This window comes from Vitis vinifera, chromosome 2 (assembly GCF_030704535.1).
Source record: "Vitis vinifera cultivar Pinot Noir 40024 chromosome 2, ASM3070453v1".
Classification (NCBI taxonomy): Eukaryota; Viridiplantae; Streptophyta; class Magnoliopsida; order Vitales; family Vitaceae; genus Vitis; species Vitis vinifera.
The window spans coordinates 2,563,244-2,583,753 of NC_081806.1; the positions used below are offsets into that span (position 1 = coordinate 2,563,244).

At 33.9% G+C, this 20,510-nt stretch overlaps 1 protein-coding gene across 5 annotated transcripts; it reads right to left on the reverse strand.

The window, feature by feature from the left end:
- Nucleotides 1-9,364: 9,364 nt before the first annotated feature.
- On the reverse strand, nt 9,365-17,132 carry LOC100253017 (uncharacterized). Of its 5 annotated transcripts, none has more exons than XM_059742896.1 (6): nt 15,859-17,132; nt 15,194-15,745; nt 14,665-15,063; nt 11,467-11,781; nt 11,291-11,374; nt 9,365-9,713 (listed from the first exon to the last, which is right to left on the reverse strand). In XM_059742896.1, exons 1-3 carry the CDS (start codon nt 16,804-16,806, stop codon nt 14,962-14,964), a joined length of 1,602 nt encoding a protein of 533 aa, XP_059598879.1. In that variant the 5' UTR covers nt 16,807-17,132; the 3' UTR covers nt 9,365-9,713; nt 11,291-11,374; nt 11,467-11,781; nt 14,665-14,961. The 5 variants fall into 5 exon arrangements, with proteins under 5 accessions (XP_059598879.1, XP_010660525.1, XP_002270850.1 ...); XM_010662223.3 differs by having other exon boundaries at nt 10,819-11,374; XM_002270814.5 differs by having other exon boundaries at nt 11,291-11,781.
- Between the last annotated feature and the right edge of the window lie 3,378 nt (nt 17,133-20,510).

Here is a 20,510-nt window from a genome sequence, read left to right on the forward strand (position 1 = left end):
CTATACGCATAACCGATATTTCCCATAATTTTACAAAAATAAATAAAGAAATTTTCAATTTTGAAATTTGAAAATTGAAAATTGAAAATGAAGACGGAACTTAGAGAGCAGCAGAATCAGAATATCTACGCTCCAACTTAACCTAACCAGAGTTAACTCAACCAGGGGGAGGGGGATGGGGATGCAAATGCAATCTACTTTGGTAACCCAAAATTATTCATAAGAATGGGGATCGCCCTCCAATAAATGACTCGGGTTACAGTATGTGTCGGCCCCATCTGACAGACTTAATAAGTTGCATGTGATTGATATTAGGCCATTAGCAATCCACTTTGTAACTACTCATATCATACCAATCTATAATTAAATATGTAACCATAATTGCATATTTATGTAAATCATAAATTATAAAAATAAAAAAAAAAATCAAAAGGATGGGCAGGCAGCTTTCAGAGTATATGGTCAAGTCAGGAAAAGTATCTCCACATCTTATTATCAAAATGTGTATGATTGAAATCACCCACTTATTAGCCACATACCTACTGACTTTGAGTTGAAGTGATGAGAAACCCAATTTCACCAAATATGTTTCTTCCTTCTTTCTTTCTCTCTTTCTCTCTTTCTGTTTTTTTGGGTTAAATTAAATGCATATGGGGGGGGTTGTGTGTATACGAGTAGTACATGTATAAGAATAATTTGAGTAGTGGGAAGGGAGAGGAGGAGGAGGAGGAGGGGGAGGAGCATGGGGAGAAGGGGGAGAAAAATTAAAAAGGCTAAAGTGTGGGGAAGGGGGAGAAGGGAGAGGGAGACAAGAACACATTGGTACAGCTGTAGTGTGGGGCCCAGAGATGAGGTGGTAGAACGTGCGTGGCGTTTCTCCCGGATTTGTAAAAACCCCAACTGCCAGGCAATCAGGCATCAATCCATCATCCCCACCCACGCCCACGCCCCCCAAATAATCGGTGCACATGCTTCATTATTCATCGCTTTTCTCCTGATTATTCACTTCTTACCACCTCATTTACGCCTCCTCCAGCCTCCTCTCCTTTTCTTCTATTCACTATTTACTTGCTCCTTCCAAACTCTTTCTCTTTCTCTTTCTGTTTCGTATACGCTACTACCATCGTTTCCTCTTATAATTTTCCTCTACTTATTAGTAATTATTATTTTCCTCCGTACCATTAAGGAGAGATAATTCTAATAATTTCACGTGAAAAAGGAGTGGATAAATGGACAAAGTCTCGTACACGCTGCTCCTCTCAAAATCATTTCTTCTTGAATTCATTCTCGTTTTTTTCTGGTTGTTTAGAACAGGTTTTTCCCTTTTTTATTTATTATTTTTCTTTTTTTTTTTGGAATAATAATAATGAAAAAAAAATTTATTAAAAAAAAAAAAGAAGAAGAAGAAGAAGAAGGTGAACGCATTGCATGCCAACTTACTTGCTTGGTTAGGATGGTGTCAAGTGTGTGCTCCAAGTTTAACTCTCTTGCCTTCTACCAAAAACTATTTTTAAAGGAAAAAACATTATAAAAATTTAAATATATTTTATTCTTATAATTATTTTTAGAATAATTGTTAAAAAAACACATGAAAAAAATTAAAAAATATTATCCAAAAACCCGATTTTTTTCTACTTTAAGTTTGAAAATTTTGGGAGAAAATGGGAAAGGAAAAAAAATTAAAATTAATAAATTACTTTTTATATTTATTTAACTTATTTAACTTATTTTTTCTTAAATTAAATAATTATTTTAGCAAACTATACAAGAAAAAATCTTCTTTTTTTTTTTTTGGCTTCTTGGAACCAAACATATACGTATATTGGGTTACATTGAAATGTTAATTTATGTGAAATTGAGGCAGCCTGTAGTTACATGTGGTGACATAAGTTGTGGAGTCCTCACAGTTGCCCCACTTTGATTGGTGAATTCAATTAAAACATCCATGATGTATTCAAAAGCACATGAAGTGAAGGAAGGAAATAAATGAATTAATGTAAAAATAAATTAAGGAGCTCCCATGTATCCAGAGTGTTCCAGTATGGGCAGATGTGCCAGTGGGGCAAAGGGGGTCATGGCCCCAAACTGTATTATCATATGCTTATTTAGCTTAATTTAAATAAATAAAATTGAGAATAAGGAATTTCTTGAGGGTGGATTAGAAAAACTCCATCATTTTGTATTATAAGGGGAACAGCCAAAGGAATTGATAGGTGTAGGTTGACCTTTCACCTCCTCATCAATACACATACACATGTATATACATAAAATATAGGGGTAGGAGGCATCCAAAACTCCAAAGAAATTATTGGGTTTGTAATTGAGTGAGCTGTCTTGACAAATGTGGGGCATATGAAGGGTGAGGGTGAGGGTGAGGGTGAGGGCAAGGGTGAGTTTATGGTTAAGGTGTGATCCATTTGTCCTGCATATTTTTATTTTCTTTACTAGTTTTATTCGTAATCTTCATTATTATCAAAAGAAAGGGAGATGATGAAGGAAGATCAAATTGCGGAGAGGGGGGTAAGGGACCCACTGATGAATTCCAAATTTAAGCCTGGTTTGGTCAACTAGTAGAGGGGGAGGGAAGAGGGAAGAGGGAAGAGGGAAGAGAGGGAAGAGAGGGAAGAGAGAAGAGGGAAGAGGGAAGAGGGTATCCTTATTCAGAGGGCCCAAATCAAGATGGGTCCATGCCCTCCAATCCATGGCTCCAAAAGAGTAGTGGACTGTTAGTGCTAGTAGTAGTGTAAATGTGTAACTTCATTTTCAATCTACACCCAGAAAAAGGCCCACACCTCATGAATTAAGGACCCATCCTCTCTACTCCGTCCAAACATTGCAGCCATCAATTTTCAGCATTTACCCTCATCCTCTCCGTAAACCCAATCCAACCCAACCCATTCCATCAAATCAAAAAACACCTATTTATTATCTGTATCCCCCTATTGAATACCCAATAAGATATCCTACACAACCAAGACAAGAAAAGAAAAGAAAAAGGCTTCATACAAAAGGTAGCTTTGGATTTCCAATGCCCATAAGTAAAGATAAGGTATGACACTTCTGCTTTGTTATGTAGTTATTCGATGTGGTTACCCTTATCCCTGAGTCCTGATGACCCAAAAAGAGAAGCATTTATCAAACAATTCCATGATATCTAAGAATCATAGAAGAAAGGGGAAGTCTTCCATAGTTTGGCCCGGTTTGCCGCAGACCCATCTCCGGCTCACTGAAAACATCACAGACCCCTTTCTCCCTCCCACCCTGGGACTATGAAATCACTTCCACATATAATATTTAAACCTGTTCTCCCTGGGGCCATTATGCCCACATATAATATTTAAGAGTCATCATTTCCCACGTCTTTCTATGGCCTGCATATTCAACAAGCTCCGGGAGGGCCACCATTCTGTTCATCTGAGGGCTCTGCTAATCCTATCTCTCGCTCTTGCATTAGAAAATCTCCTTCCTCGTGAGTAGATCAGTCAGAGTAGCCAGTCACATTAAGCATTGAATAGATAAAAAAATAAGAAACGCACAGTGGTGTGTGCTTGGCTAAACTAAATCGTGGATGTGGCATCTACCCCAAGAGAGAAAGGAAAACAACAACCCAAACTGATGATAAGGAACTTTATGGAGGATGTAAGCTTGAACAAGTAGTTGCAACTGTTGCCACAGATGCTCATAACTCTTGATGTTGATATAGTATTATTTGTAGTCATGACAGAAAAGAGTTCCATTCAGTCCCCAGCCCCCATCTCCATCCTTATCCCCATTATGGTAAAGCTTACTTGTAAAACTTAAGAAATGAGATGGGCTTGTAACGGGGAAGATGGAATATTTCAGCAAGGGTTGGAAACTTCATTCCTTGGCACGCTAGCTCTTATGATTTTGAATGCAAGGAATGGCAATTCTTTTTAAGATGCGCGGATTTGTTTGATGGATCCTGCAAGCAAGGTGGCTATGCCATCAGGATGCTTGTCAACCTTGAACACTCCCACGGACCCAATTCATTTTATTTTCCTTCCACAGGTCAAATCACGCAACCACCGATATATTTCTCTTAAATGCCTTCATTTCTTTATATTGTGGCACTAAAATCTCCCACTTCTCTAGGGTAAGAGTAACGTTCAATTTAGCCCAATGTGCTAGTTTGACTTCTGGGCATGCCTGAAAAAATGTTCTTGTCCTTTTCTTTTCCCAGTGACCATGCATGTATGATTGGTTCCTTTGTGTGCGCTAGAATCTTTTTTTCTTCTTTCTTTTTTCCCTTTTCTTTTTTTTTTTTTTTTTTTGGCTTGACATTAGGACTGTTATTCCATTGAATTTGTATCAGCACCGAAAGTACTAATATTAGAATAGTTATCAAGAAGAAGTATAACTGCCCTGGAGAGTAAATCGATTTCTTAAGGAATTCTCCTGGTTTAGCTCACTTATTCTAGACTTTTAGAGTGAACCAAGTTAACAGAAGACTTTTTATTAAATTAATTGAGAGTATGGTAAGAACACTATATAACATGGGTCTTCACTACCTGACACCTCTTTGAAAAGAAAGTCTCTCAAAGGCAATATGCTGGGTATTGTTTTATAGTATTCTTATTGTAGTTTCCCACTTATACAGCTTCAAAACAACTCCTAGAACCTCAAAAGTTTTACCTTTGATCTAATTGTTTCCGGACAATTTCTAGTTAGAGAAGAGGATGGTACAAATTTCGAAAACCTCGCGATCTTCTATCCATCCGATAACTCTCTTCTAGCTAGATCTTGGCACTTAAGAATGATTGAATTCTCACTTGGGAATAGAGGTTAGGGTTCTCTTCTTCAAGAGGATAGAATGAGTTAAATTACAAGCCCTAAACCTATTTTGAATTGGAGTCATTTAATGTGGCTTACTAGGTCTTTAATTCATATTAGACTTTAATTTATTAATTAACCCGGTTTAGAAAAACCATTCATAAGTTCTTGTGCAACCTTATGTTTTTACTGAAACATCTTTATGCATACATATGAATAAAAAAAACCCAAATATCTCTATATATATATATATATATAAAAAAACGGTTATCAAGGAATATATGTTCGAATTAGGACTATTAAGACCTATAGGAAAATATTAACTTTCTCGTAATTTAATTTTGAAATTGACTCATTATCTTAATATAAAGAGTCAATTGCACTTCAGTACTCTATAATATTAAATGAAAATAAAAAGTTTGGGTTCATGACCTACTAATGACTACATGGAAGTTCTCAATGAACTGATATTTATAATTTAATAAAGTAATGTTATCAATCTCTCAAAATTACTTCTATAATTTTTAAGTCTCAAATCCTCCTATTATCTGATCAATTGACATGCTTTAACTCTTTAAGAGTATATGTCAAATTCTACTTAAGAAATTATTATGATCACAAATTTTATGATTACATGTGCTTAGGACCATCTAATAAACATATTGTCTTAATCTCATAAAATATCATGGTGTTTATCTTAAGAATACCACTTGTAGTAACCTGTCTTAATCAACAGTAACCTAATTCATATGAAGTATATGATCACTTTAGGATATTATCCATAAGTCTAAGTCATTGAAAACTTCAACACTAATTCCATATTCTCTCAAGATTGAAAGCACATGTATTATAGTACCTTGGTAAATCATGATTACCTTACCATCAATGTCATGATTTACCATGGATCATTCCAATGTGTAACCATGCACATTACAACACTTAACATGGGAAATTCATCCCAATGACCAAGACAAGTTATTTTTCAAATTAGGAGATAGTGTACCACAGGTTTATATGGATTATCCTATTTCATGAACCGACTATGAATAATTTATCATCTTGCAAGAAACCTATAATTTGGATCTTCTATACAACTCTTTATGCATTCAAATCATAAACAATGTAAATGTTATAAGCGTGAATGTTCAAAAAATTAAAATTTCAATCAAAGATAAAACAAAAACAAAAAATCATAACATATAAATATAATAATAAAATTATATTTTGTTACATTATGTCATACTTTTAAGGGTTTTATCACGACAAAATCAACCTTCATGACATTGCTTAGCTCATCAAATACCTTCATGACATTGCTTAGCTCACATTTGATGGCTAAAGAGCGTGTGATTGGTCTACAAAGTATCCTCGATGAATAAATGTTACTGTCACAAAAGTGATTTACTAAATTGATGTGGCATAACCTATGCTAGAGTAGGCTTCTTACACAATAGTGAGTAATGATACTAAAGTGATTGGTCGAATAGTCCTCAGTACTAATTTAGGACTGATGTTGTTTTGTCCATTTGTTCATTAACTTAAACTTAGGAAACAAGAACGTGCACTAGTATACTCCACTGATATAATTATGGTCGACTTATTCCTATCCTACTACTAAAAAAATGATACAAGGTTGTTGTGATTTGCAATCAAAGTACAAATGTGCTGAGTTGGTGCGGTGCCTGTAAAAACGTGTTGACTTATTCCTATCCTTTCTCAATTTCCCTACTTTTTATGCTAAAGTCGCCTTGAATTCTGGTAAGAAAAAGCCTCAAAACGCCCTTCCTTTTCTTTAATCATTTTTTGGCACTAACTACTCTCCTATGAATTTTGATTTAAAATTTTTTTGCTTCATAAGATTCTTTATTTTATTATGAACTTCATTTATTTAATTTGGATTATCATTAATGACCGTCTCCTTTTTTTACACATACTAATAAAGCTATGTTTGGTTCTCACAAAATTTAAGAGAAAATACAAGAAGAAGAAAATAAAAATGAAAGAAAATATGAAGAAAAAATTAAAATCAATAAATTATTTTTATATACTACTTAAAACTCAATTCACTTTTTCTTTTCTTTTCTATATAAATATTAAATAATTTTAAAATACATAAGTATTTAATTAATGTTTTATTTTCTTTTACATTTTCCATAATAAAATCAACATGAAAAAATAATTTTCTTTAATATTTTTTTTCTTTCTTTCTTTAGTACTTTCTTATAACTAAATATAACTTACATGATTTTAAATTATATTTGATTAATCTAGTGATTTCATGTGATATCTTTCCATTCTCATCTTCTACATTACTCTCCTTCTACCACATTCTTTTATTTTCGTTTCAAAACCCATTACCATTCTATAACTTGCCATCTTTTCTACTAAAGTTTTTTTTCGTTTTCGTGTGTCACTTTACTTGTTACTAAAGATCTTGTGAAGTTTAGTAAAATAAACCTATGATAATTACCCAAAAGGAGGTGAATTGGATGATGATCATTCTAAAAAAAAATTTGTCAATTCGTAAAATTATATGCAATAATAATAATACAATAAAGAGGTAAGGAAAGAGAATATAAACAACGGAATTTAACATGGTTCAATGTAACCTCACCTACATCTACGATCTCAAGCTTCAATGTAAACCTTAAAATGTTCCATTATACCAAGGATCCTTCAAAACAAAGAATTTTTCAATGTACACTTAGTTTTCTAGTTCCACGGAACCTCTACAAGTTTTTGGTGTTATCCTCACGCCTTTATAATTGCTTCACAACCTTCATAAGATTCTCACAAGATTTTCTCAAGGATACAAAAACAGATAGAAACAAAAAGCTCTTTTTGAAGAGTAGATATATAAGGTAAAATGGACTTAAACTTGAGTACAAAAAAAAATGTGCAAGTTTTGGTTTGATACACAACGAATGCTTACGGAAAGTTTAGACTCAAAGTATTAGTAATTTGCAAGGTGTTAATCTATCATCAATGAGTTTTAATATTTATATTCATAATATTTTGTAAAAAAAAAAATTAATGGTTAGACACATCTTTCTCTCATCCAATCGATCGCCCAACCAATCACCAACCATTAGCATTTCCAAGTGACCCTTGGTCAATTGATAGAACAATCGATAAACACTACTAAAGTAACTGGGTTGACCAATGGTCAACCGATTAATTATTTTGGTTAAGTTAACAACACAAAATATGATTGAAAGACAATTTTTAATGATAGAAAACATGTCAAAATATGATTTTTTTTTTTTTTTTTATCCTTGAAAGAATCTATCTCATTTGCCATTAAAATCATCAATAATGTATAAATTGAGTGTCTAAAAAAGTCTTTTAAAGACTTCATTCTTCTTTTTTTTCCAAAAATGCTTAGCTTTTAAAATATATTTATTTTGATAAAAATAAATAAATATTTTGCTTATCACATCAACATCCAATTTAAGTCTTCAACAAGTTTTCCTTTGCTTTCATTGAGACCTTTTAAGTTTCTTCTCATATAGCTTCTTCTTCATCTAAGATCATTTTGCTTATCACAATTGAAATTGTATATTAAATCTAAACCTTATTTTGTTATGTACCCACCCGAGCTAACAGGTTGGCCCTCTCCAATCAAAATTGAGATACGATATTTTTCGTATTGTGGGACATGAATTAAAGACAATAATAAACAAGATACAAATATACGACTCATAGGATGGCGTTCTTTACTAAAGATCAAGAGAAATTTTTTCACTGGTGAATGGGGGTTGTGATCTTCCTCCAATAGTACTAGTGGATCTTCTTCCAACAAGACTAGTGCTGTTCCCTGTCCTCCCACCTAGTGATATTTAGATGACGAAATTGGAAATGAGAGCTAGTAATAGCGCATTAAGAAGAGAAGGAAACTCTTCTTCCCATACACTCTCTAAAGAGAAGAGTCCTTGAGCAATACAAGGAAAGATCTCATAAAATTATCATCCAAATGAAGAAGGGTCCTTGAGCAAGAGAGCCTACTTCTAGCCTCTATAAGATGGAGAAAACTAGCAATGCCTATCCAAAAAAAAAAAAAAAATGGAGAATAACCAACAAAATGCATCCAATGCCTTGGGATCCAAAACTTTGCTTCTAATGAACCATGAACATAAAAAAATGAATAAACATGAAGCAGCTAAAAAACCCTTGTAGAAGTTGCAAATATCTATATGCTAGGGTAGATGACGTTATGAAGGGTTTTTTCATATATTCACAAGAATGCAGACTATTCATTAGATTAGTAGCAGTAAGTGCATTTTCTGACCAAGATGATGAAAAACATAAGTGGAAAATGATAAGTCTCCGACCATTTTCAAATAATAGCAATTTCACTGTCTGGTCTAGTCTTTTGTGGGGCAACTAGGAGAGTTTGATGATTAAAGCTATGCCCAATGAATAAAGAAGGAAACCTCCCATTCATTCTCCACTATGCTAAAACTGCAAGATCCTAATCCTTGCATCATACTGAGTGCCACCATTTTATTAAAGGAAAAGGAGAGAAGTATCATTTTTTCCTTTCAGTAGTTAAACTTTTACCTAAGAGAAATCATCAACAAATGCAACAAACTTCGTATAGATCAAGGAGGAACATAGTATGTGTTGGACCCAAACATTTTACTGAACAATAGTAATAGGAAATGGTGTGTTTCTGTTCATACTCTAAAGATAAACATGTCCACAAACTTTTAGAACAAAAGGATCTTCACAAGCTAACTAAGAAACAATCTCTTTGACAGAAGATGAGGATGTCTCTGACAAGCCAAGTGATCAACTGCTATTATACTACTGCCAAGGAACTTTAGGGCCTGGGCCTGGGTACTAGTTCCACCAATATGCACCCAGCAGGTAGAGAACAACCCTCTCACTACCATTGCAATTGTCCACATTGTCACAAGATCCTGAAATACAAAATAAGAGGGATAAAATGCCACATAATCCACCACAGTTCATAGCTTTTTGAATGTTATTAATTAAAACCAAAGAAAGAGATAATATTAAGGTCAGGGATGTTGCCTTTCCCAAACATGGAAGAGTATGTACCCAAACAGCAATCATAAACTTGTCTTGGACTCAAACTGATAGTATAAAAGGAGAGAAATGAAGATATATCAATCATATTATCTAAAACTCCTAAATTTATGATGAGCTAAACCAAGAGATAAATGCACTACATATAGCAGTCAAGTTAGTTATAAGTTACGATTCCAATCCTCAACTTCCTCAAGTTTGAGACTTGTGAAATCTTTTTCTTTCTTCCTTTGTTTTCTTTGTTTGTTTTCCCTGTAGAGGCACTTCTTTTTGGCTGTCTGTTGCATGTAAATGAACCTGGAACAACAACCCCACCCCCACCCCACCAACCCTTTGCTTCTTAGGCCAGCCCTCAAAAGTATGACACTAGTGAAATTAGATTCTGTTTCAATGTAATCCATGTAAAATCTTGATTTTAACAATTTCCTCTTGCTTTACCATTTCTTGGACTTAATTTTAAAAATATAGTATTGCAGGAAAAGAGGAAGGGACAGAAATATTAAATGAGGCAACAAGCCTTATCGCATTTTTTTATGAAGACAATGACTTGATTTGCTTGTTAGGGTTCATGATTTTGTGGTCAGAATCCATCATGTAGTTTCTCTGCCAGGAAATCAACAGAAAGCACAAACAAGATTGTCTGAAGGGTGAATATGGAAATTTTGAAATGAAACAACACAGATAATTTTGGCACAGAGATGGTGTTCTTTTATAGAATTCATAAAAAAGAGTCAAAGGGAAGCACCTAGCAGGTGAATAACAGAAACAGATAATTTTGGCATGTAGATGATGTTCTTTTATAGGAAGTTATTTATACAAAAGAGTCAAAGGGAAGAACCCAGAACACAGAAAGCATACAAAGGCAAGCCTAATAGGTGAGAAAAGAAAGAACTAGAGGGTGTAGGCATGAGACTTCACAGTGCCTCAGGCCAACCACAACATGCAATTAAATAAACAAGGATCAGCCACCCTCACCTAGGGACCCATGGGACCAAGAGAACAGAGAAAGGAATTTTTAACATTTAAGCCTGATAGATCTGGTCCCTCAAAAAATGCACCTTTGCCTGCACTAAAAAAGGCAAAGGGAAGCAGTTCTCCAAATCCGCCAGTGTGTTTCCTCCCACAAAATCGCACCTGTCTGACTGACCAAGAGCTCTTCACAATATGAGGAAAGCACTCAAGATATGCTGAATATCAAGAAGATTAGAGCTTAAAGTGATCTACCCACCACATAGTTTGGGAGAATATGATTGATAGACTACTCACAAAGTTTTCCAAAAAGAAAAAGAAAAAGAAAAAACGAAACACTAATTAACCATAATCCACCACTTCCACATCAAATGATCAATGGTAAGAATGTCTTTCCACACAGCTGATCCTGGATGTGGACAAGAGCCCCATATCAAGGATATATGTATGAGTGAGAGGAAGAATGCAGCAAAAGCACCTTTGAAGAAGATTTAACCAAGAACACCAACTTCTAGAGGCCTCCTGCAACATGTAATCCTCAGTCTCCTCCTTGAGACAACACCTGCAAATGCGAGCCACAAAAGGAAGCCAGAGACTCTTAGCTCCCAATGATGGAAGATCAATGAGAACTTCGATTCCAATAGCATTTCCCACCTTACAAACATTAACATCTGCTACTAATGCCTCCCTCCAGGATGCCAAGACAAAAAAATTCCAGGAACTGGTGTTCGAGCACCCTTCCCCCACACCTAATGTCAAACCAAAACTTAGTCCTTTGTTCATTCCCAACTGAGATGCCATTGAAACCATGAATAAGCATCCCAACCTCTCTTAACAGCCTCCAAAACTCACAACCAAGAGAGCACTTATTCCTTAAAACCCTAATCCCTCTTATATAACCCTGAAGTTAGCCACCACCACTCTCCTCCATGATCTTTTGTCCATAAGCGAACCTCCAAACCCACGTTCCTAACAAAACACAACTCAGAATAAGCAAAATATTGATCCCTAAACCCCTTAACCATAGTTGTTAAAAATTCACCATATATGATATGTTACAAAGATACAATATATTTTAATGGAAATCGATACATCTGACAATATGCAACCTTTCTTGCACATATCTTATGATACACAATACAATATGTGATTCAACAATATAATGATACATACATCTTCAACTATTTTTCATAATTTTTAAGAAAAATCAAATCCAAAATTTTGTATTAAAAAAAATATTATATTAATTGCATAAATATATATAGAAAAATTAGAAATTGATCATAAAAAGGAAGTAGAGATAAAATAATTTAACATAAAATGCTACATTCTTGTTGTCAAAAATCATATTGGAAGTAAATTTATTCTTACAATGAATAGTTCAGAATTTTCATTTGGATGGTTTGAATGTTGTATTGAAAATGATAGTGATTGGCTTTTGGTTTTTGGTTTTTGGTTTTTGGTTTTCGGTTTTCTTTTTTTCTTTTTCTTTTTTTCTTTTTTTTTTTTGGGGGATTTTTTTTAGTAGGGAATGAATGAAGATGATCATAAAAAGTTGGAACTTTGAAGATGACATATAAACACACACACACATATATATATAGATATATCAACATTACATATAAGTACATAAGCATGGTTAGATTTTGGAATTTAAATATAAAAATTTAAAAAGTATATTTTTGGGGATTTTGTAATGAACCTATAACTGAAACTCATACTTTGTTAAATTGAATTTTTCAAAACTCAAGTGTTCAATATTTCCATATGGTTAGATGTAGTTTCACTCTTTAAATCCTACTATCAAAACACTTACAATAATAGAAAAATGGAAAAAAGATAGACAAAACAGAAAAATAGAAAAACGATAGACAATATGTTTTATGAGTTTAACAACTATGCCCTTAAATTCTTACTAGCACACTCTGTAGACCTTTTCACCAAATGGTCTTCTTGCCTTCGGCCTTCCTCCCATTCCCCATTAGAAAATCTATTTGGAGCCTTTCCATTGTATTATACACTGATACAAAACTGATATTTATAGGAGGCCATAGTTTTTTTGTTTACTTGTGATGAAAGACTACAAGTAATTTTCCACAGTTCTCAGCCTCCTTGTTTGATGTATCACACTTTATAGTACTTGATATTAGATCTAAATACCTTAAAAAACATAAGGCTGCATTTTCTTAGAATTGTATTCTGTAATTTTGCAGTAAGAGAAATTAACTTTAGTGTTCCATGATCCAAGCCACTGGTGAAAAACAGTTGAAAAAGCTTGAAAGGCCAAAAGTGAGTCCACAACATTTTATTCAAAATTGCACTCTTTATTTTATTCTTTTCAGTAAGGCAAACTAGCTATAAAGTTCCATGATCCAAGTCACTGGCTGAAAAACAGTTGAGAAGCGGAAAATGAGTCCACACTCCACAAGCACAAAAGGCTGTTTGGAGTCACAATGATTGTGACACATGGAGTAGGAATGACTTTTAGGGAGCTGAGACAGCATTGGGGCTTGTAAGGCATCCTAAAATTGGGTAAAAGAGAGTGGAGAATGAAAAGCTACAACTTGATTGGAGCTCTAAAACCAAATTCTCTTTTTTTGTTTTGTTTGTAACAGATGGAAATAAAATTGGATAAAAGAGAGTGAAGGAGGATGAAAAGGGATAAAATCATATAAGAGAGAGTGGAGGAAGAGTGACGACTTTATTTTTTATTTTATTTTCAGGCTTGTAAGACAGCAAATAAAATTGGGTAAAAGAGAATGAAAGAGGATAGAAAGAGATGACTTGATTGTAGAGCTCTAAAACCAACTTCACTTGATTGTATAGCTCTAATTGGGACCTCTGGTTCATTGACAGAGGGCACTGCCACTGAGCTACATCCTAGGGGTAGCTCTAAAACCAACTTGATTGAATAGGCTAATACCACATTCAAGCTTATCTTTAACTGCTTTACAAGCATATAATAGCCCTAAAAATTAGGACAAAAGTCTCATAATTGCAAAATGTACAAAATGCTAGCAAGCAGGTGCTTAGTTTTTAGAGTTTCCAGTTTATATTCAAGCATTTTAACATTTACTTGTGCCTTTATGAAATATTTTTCCATCAGATCTTTAGAATTACTCCTAGAATAAGAACTTTTATGGCTAGTAAGTGTTATCATTTTGTGGTATTTAAGTGACTGACAAGGTCTATCAGCAGATAACCAAGTTTATTTCCTAGCGAAAACCTGACCAAGGTTTTCTTTTCTCTCTCTTCAATGGCTTAGAGCTATATGGTAAAAAGGATTCATGCAGGCAACCAAACCTTAGGTAGTTGAGATTTGCCTTTATTAAGTTAAGCTATCTATCAAGGTTCCCTTTTAACAAAATAATTAAGTTTCCCATCTCCCTCCTTGAACTCCTTCCCTCTTTCATTTCATTTTTAATTTCAGGAAATATCAAAATCATGAACCTATATCATCACTTTAAAGTTGCTTTTAATTTGATAATAAAATTAATCATGATGATGAATTTCCATCAAGGAGGAATTTGGTTTTGTTTGAAGCATCATCTTTCCACAAGTGTATTTTAGCTGCTACTTATCCAAAGGAACTCTTATTTATCCTAAAAACGACGATCTGCTCGCTGAAAACTATATCACTCACCATTATTTCAACTATCATGTCAAATACTGGAAATGTAAACTTAGGTAAGTGTTCTAATTAATTGTGATTTTTCCTATTTGATCAAAAAAAGATACAAAGAGAGAAGTAAGCATAGCTAACTTTATCATTTCAAACTAGTAGTACAGTTATAACTTTCTCTCACTTCATTAGCAATTCAAAATATCAGTTATCGGTTTTTGGTAAATTACCTTCTGATGCAATGCAAAGGCAAAGAATATGATCCCCCGAGTGTTAAATCTCTGTGACAGTCTTCAACTCAACTGTGTGAATTCAGCACCACCAAATATCCATAGTCTGTGAATATGGGTCTTCAAAAGGCCAAACTAGAGTTGATTAATAACCGACACAGAATGGAGGATGAAGTCAAACCAATTGAACAAAATAAAGCACATGATAGAATGGCCCTTCTTCTAAATTCGGCTTCAGAACCAACATGAGGGGCAAGTAGGCCATGTGCCTCCACCCCATCCAACATTCAGACAGAATCAATTAAAAGAACTGAAAGATCCTTTCTCACACTGCCCAACAGTTAATTTAAGGAGTTCACTGCTTGTCTGATTTAGTCTGCAACATAGCCTACGTGGAACCTGTTCAAGAACATTCAATGTTTTAAAAGCTAAAACAGGGCCCAAAAGATCTCTGAAAATTTCAACAGATAACCCAATAGTACACACTACATTAAAATATTTGCAAACAAATTGACAGAAAGAAACACACCAAATGCCAATTCTTGCTCAGTGGATACCCCAACACCTGGATATGTTGCACATAGCGCAGTGGACGCATTTGCGGAAAACAGAAAACTTTCCTTTTCAAATCATCCTTTCCTCTGGCCCGTTCATATGAACCCAAAGTAGCATTACCTTCTCTTCCTACATCTTTCAAGAAAAAGAGGATTGGCTTTTTACAAACAGATCTGTATGGGTCTCTGGTGTCGAAGTCAAATTCATTTCTATGATTAATTCTATTCCAAGCAGAATAAGTTTGCTCTGACCGCTCCAATTCACGGGGGAGAACAATGTGTGGGAAAACTTGAACAACATAACCAAGTGAGACAGAAAAAGTTAAATGTCGAGTGTGATCATAACAAATGGATCTCTGCAAGAAGCTCCCTGGATCAACCTTCATGGCTCTGGTAAAACGTTTGAGACTCTCCAGAGAGCTCAAGCCGGGGTAAAAAGGGTCAACCGCTTCAACATGGTGAATTGAGACAAATGGTGCAATCGGATGTGAGGATAAAAGACCATGTGCGTTACCCCTAATATCCCACTGTCATAAACAAACCAAAGGCCTGCAACTCTTAGTTATCATTACAATGCAAATAAATGATTTTTTTTTTTCCTTTGTTTCAAGGAGAAAGGGGCTGAGAAAGCAAGAGTCACCTGGTGAAAGCCATGCTCTCTGGTCAGAGGAACGCCCAATTCTGTAATGCAGGCATGGAGTCGATCATCGCTTCCATAAAGCTTTGGATATCTGTCTAGACACCCATCTTGAATCTTGGAGAGTGCCTCGGCCAGTGGGTGACTTATAGCAATTCCTCCACCGCCAAAGGCCATAGAATAACTGAAATAGGAATTGGCAGAATGACTCTCAGATGGGCCACCGATGTAAACCATCTCAGATGGATCGTACTTGTTGAGAACAGTAACAAGGTTATCGGCATTGAAAATGGTATCATCATCGCCCAGGACAAACCAGCGCACATCGGGCAGTCCAAGGCGGAAGGACTCCGAGAGAATCCGAGAGATCCGCAGTCCCGAAGGGTGGCCAGTGGGATTGGTGTATCGGAAACGGGAGATGTCCTCGGAAACCATGATGGCAGGCAAAGAATCATCTCCTTCCTCGGGACTCACTCGCTCTTCTAACCAAACGTGCCCGCGCATGTCGTTTGGACGCCACCACAGCCTCACTAACTCCTTCCGCCTTTTCCAGAGATGCGATGAACCAGCTATGCCGAAGACGATGTGCCTCAGAGACAATTCCTCCCCTGCAGAAGGAAGGCTGGCATTTCTGGGAAATGGGAGGAGGGAAACGGAGGGGGGAGGGGGTGACGTGGTCGGCGGCTGCAAGATAGATGAAGAACGATCCTGGCGACGCCTGCCCCACGGGAAAGCTTGGGGTCTCCTTTCCCAATCCTTAAACCGGTGCCAGCAACGAGTCGTGGTGCCGGAGAACACCAGCGACAACCAAGCGGCGGTGGAGAGGAGAAATGCCAAGACGGCGACCACGGCCGTGCCTGTGCGGCTATGACGCCAATGGCGGCTTCGAACTCGACGGGGTGACATGTTTGAGCTCTTGTCCTGGTAAGGCATCATCTTCGTCGTCTTCATCACTCCCAACGTTCATTTCCACGGCGAACAACCACCGTGAATGCAACTACGACGGACCCCCACCCCCTAACTCTTTAAGTCTTAAGTAAAGTGTAAGACCGAGAAAAATTAGGGATTCCAATTTGATTTCTGCAAATCTAATTTTTTCCAAGGCAACTTCCAGTTCCAGTTCTCCAGTTCTCCAGTCTCCAGTCTGGTTTTGATTTCAATTTCAAATCGAATAGATCACGGAAGTTGGAACACACTCATTCAAAAGGTTTAACCGGTGGTCCCTTCGGTGCCGCCGCGTATCATGAAATCCGGGCCCATTCCATGATTCCATCGCCTAAAGTTTATTTAATTTGCCTTTCCTTTTTTTTCAATTACTTTCCTAAACAATTTTAAATTACAGAATTAATGTCATGAAAAATACCATCCACGTGCATGTATTCGTCATCCCCCGGTTTGAAATGTCGGTTTAACGGGAAGGTTTATTCCACTCATAATTTTAAAGAAAAATACTAAAATTTTTATTTTTATTAAACATCAAATAATTTATGGTATAAGTTAAAATAAAACTAATATAAGAATTAAATAATTTTTAAAATTCTTTCTTTTAATTTTTTAATAATAATGAATAAAAAAGTTGTTATCATGACCCCACCATGCTTAATCAAAAGCTTTCTTTTAAAAGCATACACAACGACCTTTACTCATTGAGATATATTATCGGGTTAATTTTACTTTTTTTTAGCTAAAATATCATGGGAAGTCAATGAAATTAAACCTTCTATTATTACATGTTTGAGGGTAAAATAGTATAAAAAACAAGTGAATCTTAATTTTAAAATGACTTTATTATTCATATTTCTTTTGTTTTCATAATAGCTTATAAAAAATAAGTAAAAGCATTTTAAAGTTTTTTCTCATCACATTTTCAAGAAGAATTTGATAAAATTTTTATTTTTTTCAAAAATTTGATGCAAATGGGGATAAATAGGTAGTTCAAACAATTATCACATAGTTTTAAATTTTCATTATCAATTATATCAATTATAATTAAAAGTTAATGAATCAAACAAAAGAAAATTCAATTCCATAATCAAATACCCGACATAACACGAAAAAAAAACACATAAAATCTTTTTATGTAGAAAATAACGTAGTCTCTTAATAGTTAAATAATTCATTAAATATGAGAAAATGATATAAGATTTTACTTTATTCGATGCACAAGTTCTATAGGGTTTTATACCATTAACATTTTTTTTTTCTTTTTTCCATATTCCGGATACAAGACTCTCTTATACTCCTTAGAAAATCTTTTGAAATCCTCATTGAAGTTTAAGCGATGTGAAACTCTAACTTTTATTGTAGTCAAAAAATATTTTCAAAAATAATTTTTAAAGTTTCGAGAGGTTGAAGCACAAACTTATGGAAATTGCTATTTTTTCTTTAGGGCTCAATATTCTAATAAATTAAATCTTTTCAGTTTAAGAAAAATAAGGCTAGTTTTGAAAAATAATTAAACTTCTAATATTATCAAATTACCCTTAAGTAAAATAAGAACAAAATGACAACCAAGATTTGATCTTACCCTTAAGTAAAATAAGAACAAAATGACAACCAAGATTTGATCGTATTATAAACAAGCATTTGAAAGTTAGGATAAAGTTTTAACATTTCTTGAAGAATATTCGAATTAAATCTTTACAAACAAAATAATCCCAACTGTGTTCTAAAAATTTTTAATTTTTTTTATTCTATTAAAAATTATCATGATTATTGTTGAGCTTCAATGATAACCTTCTTTGAAATTCATGATTTAATCTACTACAATAGTCATACTGATCATAATTCAAAGAAAGTCAAATCAATCACACAAGACAATTAAGTTGTGTAGAAACACATGTGCTAAAAAAAATAACAAGCTATTATTGATTTCCCATCTGCTACATTATGACAAAATTATTGAATCAACTATACAAGTTTTATTAGACGTGAGATTTACATTTCTCAAAAGATCATATTCTCCATTATGAAAAAAAATATTGAGTCAACTATATAACACTTGAGATTTACAATTTTGTGTTGGAGTTAATTTGTATCCTTCAATCTTGAACTCCTCGTGTAGGGATGGTAACCACGTGGGTGGATTTGGGATGGATCACCTCATCTCAATTCCATTCTACTTATTTATATTTATTTTTATTATGCTCAAAAGAAAAAATCAAATGGGGCGAGGTCAGTATAGGGTATTCTCATACCCGTCCCATCTTGCCCTATTTTTTTGTTTTTTTTATTTTTTATTTTTTATTTTTAAACTTTAAATTTATTTTTATGAAAAATAATTTTTTATACATGTTAAAAAAATTGAAAAAAGAAAAAAAATCAATAAAATAGTTTTTTATTTGGGACAAGGTAGAGCAAAACAAAGTCACACCTGAACCACTTTTGGATTTCTAAAAATTTCTCAAATTCTTTATCTTTATCTCAAATCTATCTTATTAGGGTGGAATGATGGATATCCCAAAAAATCATCCCATTGTCATTCCTAATAAATATTGTCTTTCTAAGTTTTGAAGACATAGTTACCCTTGAATTTATTTAAAATTAACAATTAAGCATCAATCTAATATATTTCCGATAAAATTTTCTCAAACCCTAGGGATGCCTTTCAAGATTTTCTCAAGGATGCTTTTTCAAGATAGTCTCCTATGTAGTTTGCTTAATAAACCAAAATAGATAATTTAAAGGTATTTATAGGTGAATCTAAATTTGAAAATCATGACTAACTCAAAATGACCTCAAATTAAGAGGAAGAATGAAAAAAAATTGAAAATTATATACCACTCAAATTATAGGTCGTTTGTGAATGTGCATATGTAAAATTAAATTGTGTCGTAAAGGGCTCAATGTGGCTCAATTAAGAGGTCAACTAATCAACCCTTGTGATAATGTACTTTTAATTTCCTTTGGTGTCACAAGTCGTAAATATCCACACAACTCTATAGGGTTTTTGATAAATGTACAGGCTTTTTAAAAATTATTTTCTAAAATGCCTAGATTGGAAAATAATTCCACTTTTATGACACTTTTGGACATGTAGGAGAGAGGTGGGAAAAAAATATTATATTTTAACTTTTCTGACACAACTTATTTACATATCTCTTGAATTTGGTTTATACATAAGGTGTCTCTTCAAAAACACACCTTTCACAATTTTAAAATCTACTATATACATTTAAAAAAATTAAATTTAAATCAAAGGCATTTTTTTAATAGACATTTTCTACAATTTCAAAAAATTGAATTTATAATAAAAGATGTCTCTTAAAAATATAATTTCCACAATTTCATAAAATTCAATACATACTTTAAGAGACACCTTTCATAATTTCATATATTTTAATTTATACTATAAGTGTCTCTTGAATTTGATTTTATATAGAAGGTATCTTTTGAAGGGACACCTTTCATAATTTCAAAAAAATCCAATATATACTAAAGGTGTCTCTACACCTTCCACAATTTCACAAATTTTAATTTATATTACAAGTGTTTCTTGATTTTGATTTTATATTGAAAGTAAATACTTTCTACAATTCAAAAAAAAAAAAAATTGGATTTATACTAAATGTGTTTTTTAAAGAGGCACATTTTACCATTCCACAAAATCTAATATTAAAGGTATTTCTTCAAAAGACACCTATATAAAATCAAAT